Below are 15,939 nucleotides of genomic sequence, written 5' to 3'. Positions count from 1 at the left end.
ACTACTACTTGAGTTATTGGGTCCTTTGGGTCCTTTGACTGTCCAGACAGTACTACATTGATACTTCTCTCTGGTTACAGTTCATTTTCCTTTGGCCTAAACATACGCTGAATAGTCCGGCCTATTCTTTACATATTCTCCTCTTTCATACATCTGACAACACTGAGATTACCAAACAATTCTTCCTTGTTCAAGGGGTTAACTACTGCAATACAACTACTGTACTGCACTACAATTGTTCGGTGGCTACTTTCCTCTTGGTAAGGGTAGAAGAGACTCTTTAGCTGTGGTAAGCAGCTCTTCTAGGAGGACACTCCAAACTCAAACCCATTGTTCTCTAGGGTAGAGTTCTCTTGCTTGAAGGTACACGCAGGCATGCTTTCCTATCTTATTTCTCTTCCAATTGTTTTTTAAAGTTTTTAAAGTATATATGTGAAAGATTTGTTGTGATTTTGTTGCGATTCTTAAACTATTCTATTTCAATTGTTAATCACCTTTCCTCACTGAGCTATTTTCTCTGTGGGAGTCCTCGAGCTTATAGCATTCTGCTTTTTTAATTAGGGCTGTAACTTAGCAAGTAATAATAATAATCATAAAAATACACACTGAGTCGTAACTTTGCATGTTAATACAATGGTCCTTGAGGAGGGGAGACAATATTTCTTTGGTAGTTTGTCAAGAAAGTTCTTGGAGACAACAGCAGATTAACACCAAAAACTTCAATTGAAAAGAAATATCTAATACTTACTCCACTTGAATATTCTTGAGCATGTCAATGCTAATAAAAACAGCAGATACTCCTTCTGATGACCGAGCTAAGGACACTAGACGCTCTAAGGTTCCAGATCCAAAAACCATCTTTGATTGTGTATTGCGAACTGGTGCAACCTCCTGAAAAGTAAAGTTTTATGAAGGAAATATAAAAAGTATGAAAATGTTTAGCAAATAACCTTGAACTATAAAGAAAAAAAAATAAGACTAAAAATAAAAATAAGAAAAATCTGACTTTCATAATTTATAACAGCCAAACTGTATGAGTCACATAGAACCTAATAATGTACATATTTCTATTTTCCTGGTTTTAAAAAAAGTATAAAATTTTCATATTGAGCAACAGAGAAAATCCGGAGGTTTAACCCTTTTACCCCCAGGGTTTTTGGAAATTTCCAACCCTTAACCCCCAAGGGGTTACTTTTTTTCCAGCACATTTTGGTGTATATTTCTTTTAAATTGCTCTAACAGCCTTAATTTTTGTCATAGAGAGGTCAGGTTGGTCTCATTCTCTTGGAAAATGTCTGAATTTTCTCAAAAAATTATCAAAAATATGAAAAAAATAATTTTTATAGCATTTTTTTTGCAAGGACGTACTGGTACGTCCATGGGGGTAAAGGGATGGCTTTTGTGAAACGTACCAGTACGTCCTTTGGGGGTAAAAGGGTTACTCTGGCATTCCAAATAACAGATATGTACAGTATCATGCATTCAACAACTTTCACGACATAACAGTCTACTGTACTTTTAAGACTCGATCTCTAGAAAAACTAATTAATCAGAAGCACCTGTCTATACTTTACCAAGAGAGGAAAATCAAATAATAAGAGCAATCCCCAGAGAGCTTTTAAAGTGTCTCCAAGAATATGAAAATTAAATAAAAGCAATCCACAAAAAGCTTTTAATTATCTCCAATAGTATGATACTATAAGAAGTACAGCTAATACAATAAAAATATTTTGTATACTAATATCTCTTCATCATCATCATCTCCTCCTATGCCTATTGATGCAAAGGGCCTCAGTTAGATTTCACCAGTTGTCTCTTATCTTGAGCTTTTAATCTAATACTTCTTCATCATCTCCTTCTTCACGTTTCATAGTCGCACTCCCCAAGAGAGATTAGTTCACCAAACTTTCAGCTGGGTTCCACAAGGCACTAGATGCTAATATCTATATAATAAATCTAAGAAACTGATAAAAATTTGACAGTAAGTTACCTTACGAATAACACGAACTCCTGGCAATGTAGCAACCAAGGCAGCAGCTTCATCCAGCATCATTTCTGGTGTTGTCTGCTTTTTCATGCGAGGGCCCCACTTCACCCACGGCTGCAACACCAAAACTCCTACGTCAAACCTATAGTTTTCATGGGAGCTAATAAAACCGAGGATATCCGACTCATTCCTCCAGGCATCAAATGTCGGGTCTGCTAAAACACTGTCATCAATCTGAGACTCTGAGTCTTCTTGGTATTCTACTGAATTCAGCGTCTTATTTTTCTTTTTCTTGGATAATACGGATGTTGTACTTAGTAACCTACTAAATCCCACACTGTTTATAGTACCTGCCGTGATTTTATAGGGAACAGAATCATTTCTGAGTTGTTTCTCTTCACAACTGAAAAGGTATTTTCCTTTAAATCTAGAATTATTCAAAGGAGGTAAAGAACACCTAGCATTTGCAAGTGTGTTAGATTTACCACTTATCAAGCAAGAACAGACACTCTGGTACAACTTATGTACAAGGAATTTCCTTTTGACCTTCATAAGCGAATACATTTTAAACTAATTACAGTGTCAGTGAGCACAACACAAGAAAAAAATTTTTGTAATTCCATTAATAAACATTCCACATTTTGAAGTTGGCTTCACTCGTCGTCGTCGTCATCTATTGGTTTTGGCCGCTCCGAGATGGGATTAAGAAAGGTGTGTTTATCCTCTGCTGCCATCCAACCTTCTTGGCAAGACTTCGCTCTTATTGCTGTCACTTTGTAGGCAACCGCACAGGCTATTAAACTTGAACATATAATGTGGTGCTTACGGCCATAGGGAAGGTAGTCCTTTAATAAGTGCTGGGTTATGTAAGTTCCACCAAATGCTGGAAGTAAAGAAATGATGAAAACAAACTTTAAGTCTTCTAAGCTAAAATAAAAATAAATTACTAAAGCCTAAAACTTTGCTATGAAAATGACCGAATATTCAAATATGGCACCAAGATCTCGTACTATTAAATATCGAGAGATCCTACTCGAGTGAGGCAAGACCCCTAAACTCTTATTTCCAAATTGATTAAGGAGTTTTGCTTCCAAAATTATGAGATTAGATCCTCATTTTAAATTCCCTTGCTACTGACCTCAACCTCTGGCCAAGCATCCCTTTATCCCATTCGTATGTTCTAGGGGTGAGCTTTTAACCCTGGATAGGTACGATGGGTCGTTTGCGACCCCGAGCGTAAAAAAAAAAACAGGTTTTTCTCACGTGACTCACCCCCGTGACTGAATTTGTGGGTGATCGACCTGCAGGAGGTGTCTCTCCTACACGCTCTAGTAGTGTCCAGATGTGCATTGCTGTAGCTGTACTCCTTCCCCGATTTCTGAGACGCGTCGGGGTCGAGCGCGACCGAGTTTACCCTTCTAAGGTAGTTTGCATAATTATCAAAGTTATTACGTATTATGAAATTGTCGTAGAATGGTGCAACTTGTATAGGTTATCAGTTGTGGAAAGTCTTGGTGGATTGTTTGGCTACCATGTGCATGATTTTTTTTTTAGTTAAAATGTCGTTCATCACCACGAGGACCATTTTACCGCGAGTGCCCCTTTTTCATTTTTTTTCATTTTTTTGCCAAGTCATTTTTCCGTAAGATATTGCCAAATAGGGTCGTAAAACTTTTGCTTGTTTAGTGTTGGAAAGTGTGTCTAGATGATCTGGCTACCCATGCACAACTTTGTTTTTGTCAGATACGACGTAGTTATTGGTATATTGGGTATTTAACTGCGGTTACCAATTTCTGTTTTTTTTTCAATATTTGTAAAAATTACTACGTAGTAGGGAATTGCCGTATATTATTCATTTTTTTTTCATGTTTATGTGTTAGAAAGTGTGCCTTGATGGTTGGGCTAACACGTGCATGTCTTTTTTTTTTATCTGAGATGCCGTATATTAGAATGTCGGGCATTTTTCCGCGAGTGTCCCTTTTTCATTTTTTTTCATTTTTTTGCCAAGTTATTTTTCCGTAAGATATTGCGAAATAGTGTCGTAAAACTTTTGCTTTTTTAGTGTTGGAAAGTGTGTCTAGATGATCTGGCTACCCATGCGTGATTTTGTTTTTGTCAGATACGACGTAGGTATTGGTATATTGGGTATTTAACTGCGGTTGCCAATTTCTGTTTTTTTTTTCAATATTTTTAAAAATTTACTACGTAGTAAGGAATTGCCGTATATTATTGATTTTTTTTTTCATGTTTATGTGTTAGAAAGTGTGCCTTGATGGTTGGGCTAACACGTGCATGTCTTTTTTTTTTATCTGAGATGCCGTATATTAGAATGTTGGGCATTTTTCCGCGAGTGCCCCTTTTTATTTGTTTTGCATTTTTTTGCTTAGTCATGTTACCGTAAGGAATTGGCAAGTAGTGTCGCAAAACTTATATTTTTATAGTGTTGGAAAGTGTTTCTAGATGATCTGGCTACCCATGCCTATTCTTTTTTTTAGCCAGATATGGCGTATATATAAGTATGTGTTCGATTTTCCTGTGATTGCCATTTTTTTGTTTTTTCCCATTTCTTTCAAAATTACTACGTACTAAGGAACTATCACAGGGTAATATTTCATTTATATGTTTATTTGTCGGAAAATGTGCCTTGATGGTTTGCCTAGCACGTGGCTGAAATTTTTTTTTTCTGAAATGCCGTATATTAGAATGGCCATTTTTCCACGAGTGCCCCTTTTTATTTGTTTTGCATTTTTTTGCTTAGTCATGTTACCGTAAGGAATTGGCAAGTAGTGTCGCAAAACTTATAATTTTATAGTGTTGGAAAGTGTTTCTAGATGATCTGGCTACCCATGCCTATCTTCTTTTTTTAGCCAGATATGGCGTATATATAGGTATGTGTTCGATTTTCCTGTGATTGCCATTTTTTCGTTTTTTCCCATTTCTTTCAAAAATTACTACGTACTAAGGAACTATCACAGAGTAATTATTCATTTAGATGTTTATTTGTCGGAAAATGTGCCTTGATGGTTTGCCTAGCACGTGGCTGAATTTTTTTTTTCTGAAATGCCGTATATTAGAATGTTAGCCATTTTTCCGCGAGTGCCCCTTTTTATTTGTTTTGCATTTTTTTGCTTAGTCATGTTACCGTAAGGAATTGGCAAGTAGTGTCGCAAAACTTATATTTTTATAGTGTTGGAAAGTGTTTCTAGATGATCTGGCTACCCATGCCTATCTTTTTTTTAGCCAGATATGGCGTATATATAGGCATGTGTTCGATTTTCCGGTGATTGCCATTTTTTCGTTTTTTCCCAATTCTTTCGAAATTACTACGTACTAAGGAACTATCACAGAGTAATGATTCCTCTAGATGTTTATTTGTCGGAAAATTTTGTTTACTTTTTTTTTGATTGAATATCATCAAATTTTTTTAGCTAAAATATTATATTGTTTTACATTTTTTTTTTTTTCGATTTTATTTCCCTTCAAAAAATTTTTTTTGGGTCAGAATTTTAATTTTATAGTCGTAAAATAATCGACAATTATCCAGCAACCCACCATACAATTTTTATGCATATCCAATAATAATTAGATTAGTAAATAACACCTTGAAATTGACATACCCTTCCTACATTTCAAGTGGCAGATTAGGGAGTCTGAGTCAGTGTGGTTGGCGGCCATTTTGTGGACATATCCGAAGCGTAAGCTGCCCTATCTATATATATTCTTGTTCCCTATAGAATTTGTGATATTTTGGTATATTTTTACCTGCATAAATATCATATTATATATTAAATATATGTATTTTTTTACGAAATTTCTAAGTACTCAAAAAATTACCTTTAGATATGGCCCCTGATATAAATGTAATTTACAAAATAATGAAGATTTTTTTACATATTTCTATTTTAGGATAACATATGTTTATTCCCTAAAAAAATTAGCCACTTCCTATTTCATTTGGGTACCCAAAAAAATTCATGAAATTTGGACAAATTGTTTTGGCCAAAAAAAGTTACCCTTTTTTTCTCCTTTCAGATCTTCACCTCCATGGGTCTGACTTCATCCAAAATACATCAAGATGTGTCCTAAACATTCAAGAATCAATTCCTAAAAGGATTTGTGTATATATGTATAAACTTTTTTTTTATGAATTTTTATGTCAGGTCTTTTTTTTTTCTACTTAATTTTTTAAAATATTTATAATAAATAGTTTTTCTGCAGATGAGTAGTATTTATCTTTACAGTTGTTTTAAGCATTCATTGAAGTTTTTTTTTTGGCAAAAGAAAAAAGGAGGTTACTGCAAAAACTGATTTTTCAAGAATTTTTTTTGGCGTCGGGGTCGTTCGCGTCCGAGTATACCCTTAAAGGGATGTCCGAGGAGCGTACCTATCCAGGGTTAATTAATTATTGCTTTCATAAGAATGACTTGAAATATCCTTTAGCTAAATATCTAAATATTATACAAATGGAAAAAAAATATTTACTGAATGGTTCACAAAATTGCTTGTTCATACTGTATATAAAGTTATCTTTTCTTGAATAAACCAATTTGAGGGATAGAAAGGACAAACCAGGAAATTCGTATTAAAATACTGAATTTAATGATGGGTATTCATACCACTCAAATTCACCCCCCTACTCTTCCAGTTCATACAATAAATTGCAGAAAATGGCATTTATACTGAAGGCATTGCCAAGAGCAAGAAATTCAAAATTCATGTTCCTTACGCCATGGTTATATGTATCTATCTTCACAAACTGAAAGGACATTACATATATTCAGTTTATCGCTGTTTATTAAAGAGCAGAGTTTCTCATAAAGCAACTTAAGAATTGTGACTGTGATGCCATGAAATTTTACACTTGGTTTTTGGTGAAAACAAAATACTGTAGTTATTCTTTTTAATTAGAAAAATTAATTCTTTAATACTTGGCATTAAGATTGGCTTGGCTCAAAAGTTACTGTACAAATTAGCTGGGCATACAGTATCTCATCCTGACATTGGCTATCTGAAATAGGAAGTCGATACATACTTCTCAACACATGCTTGACCTTGTGCTAACGGATGTTATTGCCAAAGTTGAAGCCAATATCTTAATTTATTGTTACCACTGGCAATGGATACCATTATAATTTTCGTATATTTTGAGAGAATAGAAAAAAAAAAACTTTGGAATTAAAATGTGTGCCAAGTAAGATTACATTACAAAGATATACTCGTGCATAAATGCTGACCCTCAATCCCATTGAGATACTATATAACTATTAATCACTAACTTTACCTTATATCTACCTCGGCAATCTTCTGGTTTTAAAGTTAATGCAAAGTACATTGAATGAACAAAGAAAGTTCATGATATAGTGATACACCAGTTCAAAGTTGATCTAGAACATTCATAGGTTAAAAGTTTTCAGAGGTCTAGCAAGAATTACTGTTTACTATTTCATGGAAGAAATAATGACCATATTTTGAATCTATTGCTATCATTAGGCAACATGGACAAATATCTGTATAAAACAAGAAAATAGGCCACAATTAAGTGTTATTTTCTAGTTAACATAAACTGATAGGTATATTCCCTCTCCTGTTTTATAATAAACTTTAACCCTTTTACCCCCAAGCTTTTTGGAAATTTCCAACCCTTAACCCCCAAGGGGTTACTTTTTTCCCAGCACATTTTGGTGTATATTTCTTTTAAATTGCTCTAACAGCCTTAATTTTTGTCATAGAGAGGTCAGGTTGGTCTCATTCTCTTGGAAAATGTCTGAATTTTCTCAAAAAATTATCAAAAATATGAAAAAAATAATTTTTATAGCATTTTTTTTCAAGGACGTACCGGTACGTCCATGGGGGTAAAGGGATGGCTTTTGTGAAACGTACCAGTACGTCCTTTGGGGGTGAAAGGGTTAAGATTTATTTGTATTTTCTTTAGCTTCACAAACCAGTTCTTTAAAATAGTAAATAACTTCAATGGAGGCGGAATGGCTGTTAAAATAATCAACAAGGTAGTTAATGACACCTGGTGAGTGGGGGCAAATAGTCACACCCTCTCTCCTGTCCATCACTCTCCACCTTTGACTTTTGCCTCAGGTCTGCGAGGGGTGGGTGATGTGGAAAGATCAACTTTAAAGAATCCCTGTTTGTATAGCTAGGACAAAATGAACTCCAACAATAAAATCAATTATTCAAATACTTACTCAGTGTTCATAATTCTTTAACAATTGATGGCACTGACTTCCTGACCTTGAATTGAAAAAAAAGATATGATTCTACCCTTCTCATTCCTATCTCCCCCTCCCCTGTAATACTCAGAAGACCCAAAAAATGGTGACACTGGGCGAACACAACCAGCCATTACACCCAAGAATATTATACAGTATAATTAGAGTCGTCATAGACCTGTACATCTCGAAACCGGCAGAGAAGAAATTCAATGACTAACAGGCAAGTATTTAAATAATAAATTCTAGTAATAAAATTATGATTATTTAAACAAATCTTACCTAATAGTAATGATGCTGACTCCTACCTATATTGAGGTAGGCATATAATGGAATGAGATAAAACAACTATTCTTAAAATTAAATCATACTCAAATCATCTTGATACATCTTATCTTATAAACCTTATCAATGTTCTATGTTTGCCTTGAATATGGAGTGCTTAGTCAGTTTTCTGTGCTTTACCTTTTGTAAAACTAATTAATTTTCTTTTGTATTCTATCAACACTTCCTACCAAATCACCTAGCAGTTTTAAGAAACAAAATAAAGAGACCTGTATGCTCTTTACATTCCCTATTTGTATAGTAACCATAAAAAAAATAATAGCTTTGGTATCTTATGCACTACTAATGGCCTAAACAAGACTTAATAACATACTTTGTGAAATTGATTAAGTATTTCACCAAGCTGTAACTACTGTATACCTTCAATCACTACGTCATCAGCTGAAAACTAAGACTTGGTCCAGAAACAGCCAGGAAGAGGATCAGGTACCCCATGTCAACATCTTCTAATATCTCAGATTCCTACTGCATTTGCCAACTTGGAATATGGTAACTGAAGATATTGATATAGAGGAATCTTTATGAGCCATAATATATCTTCTAAATAGAATTAAATGACAGATCCTTCTGACTTCTCAAAAACCAGGAGGTCTGTCATTACTGATAGCACTACCTCTATCAATGAGAGTGGAAGACATTCAAGAAAAACAAAAAATTACAATACAAGTCAAAGCCTGCCTGAGTGTGACTGCTGCAAACAGCATTCTGCTATACACCTGCTCTACAACAGTACTGAACCAACATTAATTCATAATGGATCCCTAAATAAAAGACGATATCAGAGACCTGTGTATCTCAGAATGTCACAACCAGAGTCAAACCCAACTGTTCAATATAATTCACCATGTTGATTTCAGTGGCTTTTATACTTTTCTTCAATGGGATTAGATAACCACTCCTACCACAAAATTTTCAAAATACAGTACATAATTTCTAATCAGAACACAGCATTCTAAGCGTGCATCCAAAGCAAGTAGAGGTAATACATTTCATCATTTTACAACTCATAAAAGTGGATCAAGATTACCCAGTTCAGAAATGGTAGTCAATGGAACTGGGTAATGCAGCTGTCTTTTTTACCCTTTCTTTTCCCTCTTTTTATTGTATTTGACATGATTTTGAATCTTTATCATAGATTTGTCTCTATATTTTGTATTCCTCAGTACCTGTAATACATAGTTTGCTATGAAGCTTCATCTGAGGTGGAAATGTGGGAGGTTGGGCTGTGGCACCCTAGCAGTACCAGCTGAACTCGGCTGAGTCCCTGGTTAGGCTGGAGGAACGTAGAGAGTAGAGGTCCCCTTTTTTGTTTTGTTTCTTGTTGATGTCGGCTACCCCCCAAAATTGGGGGAAGTGCCTTTGGTATATGATGACATGATGATGAGGAATAAAAAACATTCATATTCAATCATATCCCTATTCTGGTTTTCAGTTACGGACAATCCTGAATTAAGCTCGACATTTTTAGTGTAAGTAATTGCAAACAATTTGTTTGATTCCTATTAACTAATTTCAAAATATTCTCAAAATCAAAATGTACCCCTCTGAACCATGTGTTCTAATTACTATCTATCTATATACCAAAGGCACTTCCCCCAATTTTGGGGGGTAGCCGACATCAACAAAGAAACAAAACAAAAAGGGGACCTCTACTCTCTACGTTCCTTCAGCCTAACCAGGGACTCAACCGAGTTCAGATGGTACTGCTAGGGTGCCACAGCCCAACCTCCCACATTATCCACCACAGATGAAGCTTCATAATGCTGAATCCCCTACTGCTGCTACCTCCGCGGTCATCTAAGGTACCGGAGGAAGCAGCAGGGCCTACCGGAACTGCGTCACAATCGCTCGCCATTCATTCCTATTTCTAGCACGCTCTCTTGCCTCTCTCACATCTATCCTCCTATCACTCAGAACTTTCTTCACACCATCCATCCACCCAAACCTTGGCCTTCCTCTTGTACTTCTCCCCTCAACTCTTGCATTCATCACCTTCTTTAGCAGACAACCATTTTCCATTCTCTCAACATGGCCAAACCACCTCAACACATTCATATCCACTCTAGCCGCTAATTACAGTGGAGGAAAATAACCCTCACTCAAATGGATCATACAGCTAACAGTCTCTAAAAGGGATTCTTTAAACACAAGAAGGGTTTTGATGTGTTACTCCCACAAGGGACTATGAGAATATTTGTGTCAAATCTAATCAAATTAACATTCACAGAAAATGGCTTGATATGAATATGTAGTCAGGGAACAAGGAAATGCATCTGCTGTCTTGACCCTTTAGTAAACCAGATCTAGGTTGCATTAGACATGATTCCTCAAGTCTTGCTAAGTATGGTACTATAATTTGACCAAAGCAATCAAATCAAATATTTACATTTGTGATAGGATGTGTGGTGGAAATGTGGGAGGTTGGGCTGTGGCACCCTAGCAGTACCAGCTGAACTCGGTTGAGTCCCTGATTAGGCTGAAGGAACATAGAGAGTAGAGGTCCCCTTTTTGTTTTGTTTCATTGTTGGTGTCGGCTACCCCCCAAAATTGGGTGAAGTGCCTTGGTATATGGATGGATGGGTGATAGGTACATAGGTACATAAACTTCTCAAATTGAACAAAAGTGACAAAGTTGGAAGTAATTTGTATTTTTCCTAACTCAGGTTTGAGGCTCTAGATTTGGCTTCTCCTTACTTACCACAATCCTAAGATTGCGGTAAAACTGGAGAAGTCTATCTCAGTGGAGGAAAAGTCTCTCCACAAAGTCTGCCAGAATCAGCCAATCATCCAGATAATGAAAAGGATGACTGCCTAAGCTAAAACCAAAGTGAACATTCTTGTGAACACTTGATGGGCTGTTGATAGATCAAAGAACAGTACTCTGAACTGGTATAACTTATGTATTATGAAACGGTAGGCCCTGCTGCTTCCTCCGGTACCTTAGATGACCGCGGAGGTAGCAGCAGTAGGGGACTCAGCAGTATGAAGCTTCATCTGTGGTGGAAATGTGGGAGGTTGGGCTGTGGCACCCTAGCAGTACCAGCTGAACTCGGCTGAGTCCCTGGTTAGGCTGGAGGAACGTAGAGAGTAGAGGTCCCCTTTTTTGTTTTGTTTCTTGTTGTTGTCGGCTACCCACCAAAATTGGGGGAAGTGCCTTTGGTATATGATGATGATGATGATTATGAAACGGAGGTAATTCCTTGAGGATGGATGGATGGGGTTCTGGAAGTACATATCCTTTGAATCCAATGTGATCATGAGATCTTTTAGTCTTACTGCCTGTCTGACTGTGGCTGCCGTCTCCATTTTGAACGGAGTCTGTAGAATATATTCGTTCAGAACCGAGAGGAGGAGGATCGGTTTCCAGCCTCCAGTCAACTCTACAAGAAAGAGTCAACTGTAAAAGCCTGGAGACTCATCAAGGACCTCTTAGAGAGCACCTTTCTATAACATGATCTGGACTTCTGCGCAAAGGACTAGCCTATGTCCTTCGGCGATCCATTTGTGAAAGGACAATGATCTTGTTGGGGGACAAATCAAGGGAGGAGGGGAGCTGGTGAATGGATGGGAAGACACTGACTGTCCAGGATTCAGCCCCATGGATTGCCATCTCTGCCACCTAAGCTCAAGGCAACTTGAAAAATGTTACATAGAAAACATTGACCAACCTTAGCTCACAGAAAAAAATAAAAGTTATCTGTAAAGTACACGTTTTCCATAAAAACTGCAACTATTCTTATAGGTATCATGTAAATAACTAAACATCATTATAATCATACTTTATAAATAAAACTTTTAGAATAATTTATACCTAAAGGCACCCACAAGGCAAATATCCATCTTACAATGGTTTAAACTTTTAAATGATGACAGACATTTCAGAGTACAGTACAGTACTGTACTATGTAACTAATAGTTTACTTGGTAATCTTTAATAACAAACACTAGAAAAAGTGGCCTATAAAAGGCAAGAAGCATGTGTACTGAGACTTACCTAAACTAAAACCTGACAATCCCGTCATTAGCGTACGAGACATGCATTCCATATATCCACCGAAAGCAGGAAACGCCTCCTTGTATTGATTGATTAGTTCATTATTGTTGTTCATATTTCACTGAAATAGAGAATTCTAACTGTATCATTTAAGCCTGAAAGATTTTTACTTTCTAGCAGCTAGCTTAAATGCTAAACAAAATAACAAACAGATAACATATTCCTTCCAGTGGTTTACCATCTCACATGCCTAATAACAAAATTTATACTGTACAGTATCTTAAAAATCATAAATTCTAAAAGTAATTTGTATTTTTTCTGACTATTTAAACCTGGGTCCTTTAATAGGCGTATATCAGCAAAGCTGGAAAATTTGGCTGTTAAAATTACAACAAAGTGTCGGTACGTATTGGAAGACTACTGCCAGCTCACTGAGTAGCCATTTTGACCTTTACCTAGGGCTTGCAAGGTGGATAAGGTGGGAAGTATAACTTAAAGGGCTCAGGTTTGTATAGTTAGGAAAAATATAAATTATTCTAAAATTTGTGATTTGTTCCTACACAAACAGTATAAATATTCATCCTTTAATAGGACTTATCCTTAAGTGGGAGGAAGTCCCTATCACCAAACGGACTGGCTACAGTCTTGGGAGTGATGACCCCAATTCACTTTCTATTGCACTATTTTTAGGCTACAGGCTAGGTATTATTTAATGACAGCCAGTCATAGAAGAACTTGTATCCTTGTAAGATACTGTGCATGTAACACAAGGCAATGGTAAATTGTTCGGTTTGCTTAACTATTCCTCCTTCCCCTCATTAGAAGAATGGGGATATATCACTTCGTGTGACTGCTGCACTACAAGGAAGGGGAAGGAAAAGAGAAGGAAAGGCCAGGCATGGTCACTCTCATCTCAGACTTACAGTACAACTGCTAACTTAGATGCTACCACAGGTCCTAAAATAAAAGTATCCAGTGACTAGAGGGTGCATCCCTGTAAGGAGCGAGCTGCGATGGTGGTTTGAATTCTCAGGACACCTGCTTTTAATACTTTATCCACTGAAAAGTTTTCCAAATGGTGAGAGTTGTTCCCACTCCCCTGACCTTGTGAGCTAGAGTCTGTGCAGTCCCTGTGGCTAACGTTGTTCTGAAAATAGGAATCTGTTAATGATTTCATGAAGCCATAAAGAGATGGTGTTTTAGAAAAACATCTTTTACCTTCCTGAGCTAATGAACAAGTTCTGTAACCTTGGATCTTTTTGAGTCAGCATCTTAGAAACCTCACAGAGCAAAGAAGCAAATCACCTAGATTGTTGATCACTTCCCTAATATCATTATTAGCTAAGCTACTACCCTAGCTGGAAAAGCAGGATGCTTTAAGACCAAGAGCTCCAACAGGGAAAAATAGCCTAGTGAGGAAAAGGAAATAAGACAAACAAACTATATGAAAAGTAATAGATAAAGATTATGATATCTTAATATCAGTAACAACATTAAAATAGATATAGTGTGTCATATATAAATTATGAAGACAGATTTAGGTCAGCCTGTTCAAAATAAAAACATTTGCTGAAAGTCTGAACTTCTGAAGTTCCACAGATCCAATGGCTCAATTAGGAGTATCATTCCACAATGTGGTCACAGCTGGAATAAAGCTTCTAGAACAATGTGAAGTATTGAGCCTTATGATGAAGAAGGCATGACTCTTAGAACTATCTTGCACAGGTTAAGGTCAGGTGTTTTAGAGGCAGATGAATCCTTGTACCCTCCAACCCAGCCAGGGAAGAGGGTAAAGCAAGTTGCTCCAGTGATTCCTTCCCACCCCACCAGAATACTGTACAGCAACGTAATCAGGGATAGAAGAAGGCCGACACCAGTAGGAGAAGAATTCCTGGTACTGAACACAACAAGATGTTAAGGCGTACTCGCATTCTTTCCTCTGCTGGACATGGTGGAGGGACAGCCATCACCCCATACCTTGAGGCACAGGGAACAGGTTCCTCCACCTCCAACTCTAGTCTTCCACACACAAGGAAGCTAGTTTATCCAGGGGCATATTCTGGGTCAAGGCCAGAGTTGCCTTCCTTAAATCTGGTTGCTCGGATGTTGAGCGTCAGTTCTTTGGAATGGCCTTCGTATCTTTCCTCTCGCGGACGGTTATTAAAATCTGCAAGGAGAGACGTCTCCTGCAGAGGATCCTTGGACAGAACATCTTCGGAAGGTATGGGAAGAGGAACTGGAACCTCTGCAGGTGGAGAGGGAGGTTCGTGCTGATCCCAGTCTATCAGCGAGAGCCATTAGTTGTCAGTAAACGAGACCGCTCTCGGATATCTTAAACCCCTGCTGGTTCTGGTATGGTAAGAGTCCCCTGGACTGGGACTCAGCATTTAGTGTCCTCAGTTGCTCTGCTGCGGCTTGATCGGAATTATTCCAGGTCTTTCCCACTCAGGGTCACAGTCGGTGCTAGAGGCTATGTATTAAAGCACTGCTAGTACTTAGATGATAGTTGAGAGTATAAAAGGTGAGGTGCTGCCAGAGAAGGAACCTGCTTTACTGCAGCGCTATTGCACCTAGGGTTAGAGAGAGGACTAGTGCCTAGGGTTGGACAGAGGACTCTGAAACCTCCAAAGGAATAGTTGGTATTTTCTATGGAGGGAACATTGTAAGATCGTGGGTTGGTTTGGAGACCGCCTAAACTAGGTCACCAAAACATGGTGTGTCCTTCGAAAAGGCACGGGCATCCATTGGGTTGCCATGAGAGTGCTTCCTGGACTTGGGTGAGTGTCCCAAGAAAGGGGCAAGCATGACTGGGTGGTCTATTGCATTTGCCTAGAGACTATGCTTTTTTAAGGAAGTGGGAATGGTCAGCTTGCTGCTTGTAAGTGAGCGCCCTCTTGCCAACGACCGAAATAGGACGGAGAGATGTAGCAGGTTGTGCTACCAAAGTAGCGATCCCTAGTGAGATTGCTGTACTACCTGATAATTGAGCACACGCTTGTGGAAGTCCTGGGGTGGGTGACCACTTGGGAGAGGGGTTTCTTGTATGCAAACAAGACAGGGGCTCATTACCTGGTGGAGGAACTCAGCATATCTTCAACATGCTGAGCAGCCTCAAGTTGGTGGGACGTATCGTAAGCTGTGAGCTGCGAAACATAGCTGAAGCTAGTTTCTGGATTCACTCCAACAGGATTTCCAACAGGTAATCACAAGGGGTACGCTTCTGCAAATGCTCATGTTCGTCCACTAAAGCTGGACAAATGAAGGGTGGTCGAGAAGAAGCTGACGTTGCTACAGGTACAGTAGTGACACGAGACGCTCCTTTGGTATGTGACCTCCGGTGTCTCTAAGGTTAAGACCTAAGTCAACCACTGTGGAGGCAGGTGTATGCTCCT

At 37.8% G+C, this 15,939-nt stretch overlaps 1 protein-coding gene across 1 annotated transcript in view; it reads right to left on the bottom strand.

Moving 5' to 3' along the window:
- The window catches only part of LOC137657724 (putative GTP-binding protein 6), a 45,338-nt gene extending 42,651 nt beyond the window's left edge, over positions 1 to 2,687 (bottom strand). Inside the window, exons 1-2 of the mRNA XM_068392169.1 lie at positions 1,991 to 2,687; positions 749 to 891 (exon numbers count right to left, since the gene is read on the bottom strand). Coding sequence (XP_068248270.1) covers positions 749 to 891; positions 1,991 to 2,551 — 704 coding nt within the window. The 5' untranslated portion in view covers positions 2,552 to 2,687. The remainder of the gene's footprint in view (positions 1 to 748; positions 892 to 1,990) is intronic.
- Between the last annotated feature and the right edge of the window lie 13,252 nt (positions 2,688 to 15,939).

The sequence above is a fragment of the Palaemon carinicauda genome, chromosome 18 (assembly GCF_036898095.1).
Source record: "Palaemon carinicauda isolate YSFRI2023 chromosome 18, ASM3689809v2, whole genome shotgun sequence".
Taxonomy (NCBI): Eukaryota; Metazoa; Arthropoda; class Malacostraca; order Decapoda; family Palaemonidae; genus Palaemon; species Palaemon carinicauda.
Note: the sequence above shows the minus strand (reverse complement) of the source record. Positions and strands in the feature narration are given on the sequence as shown.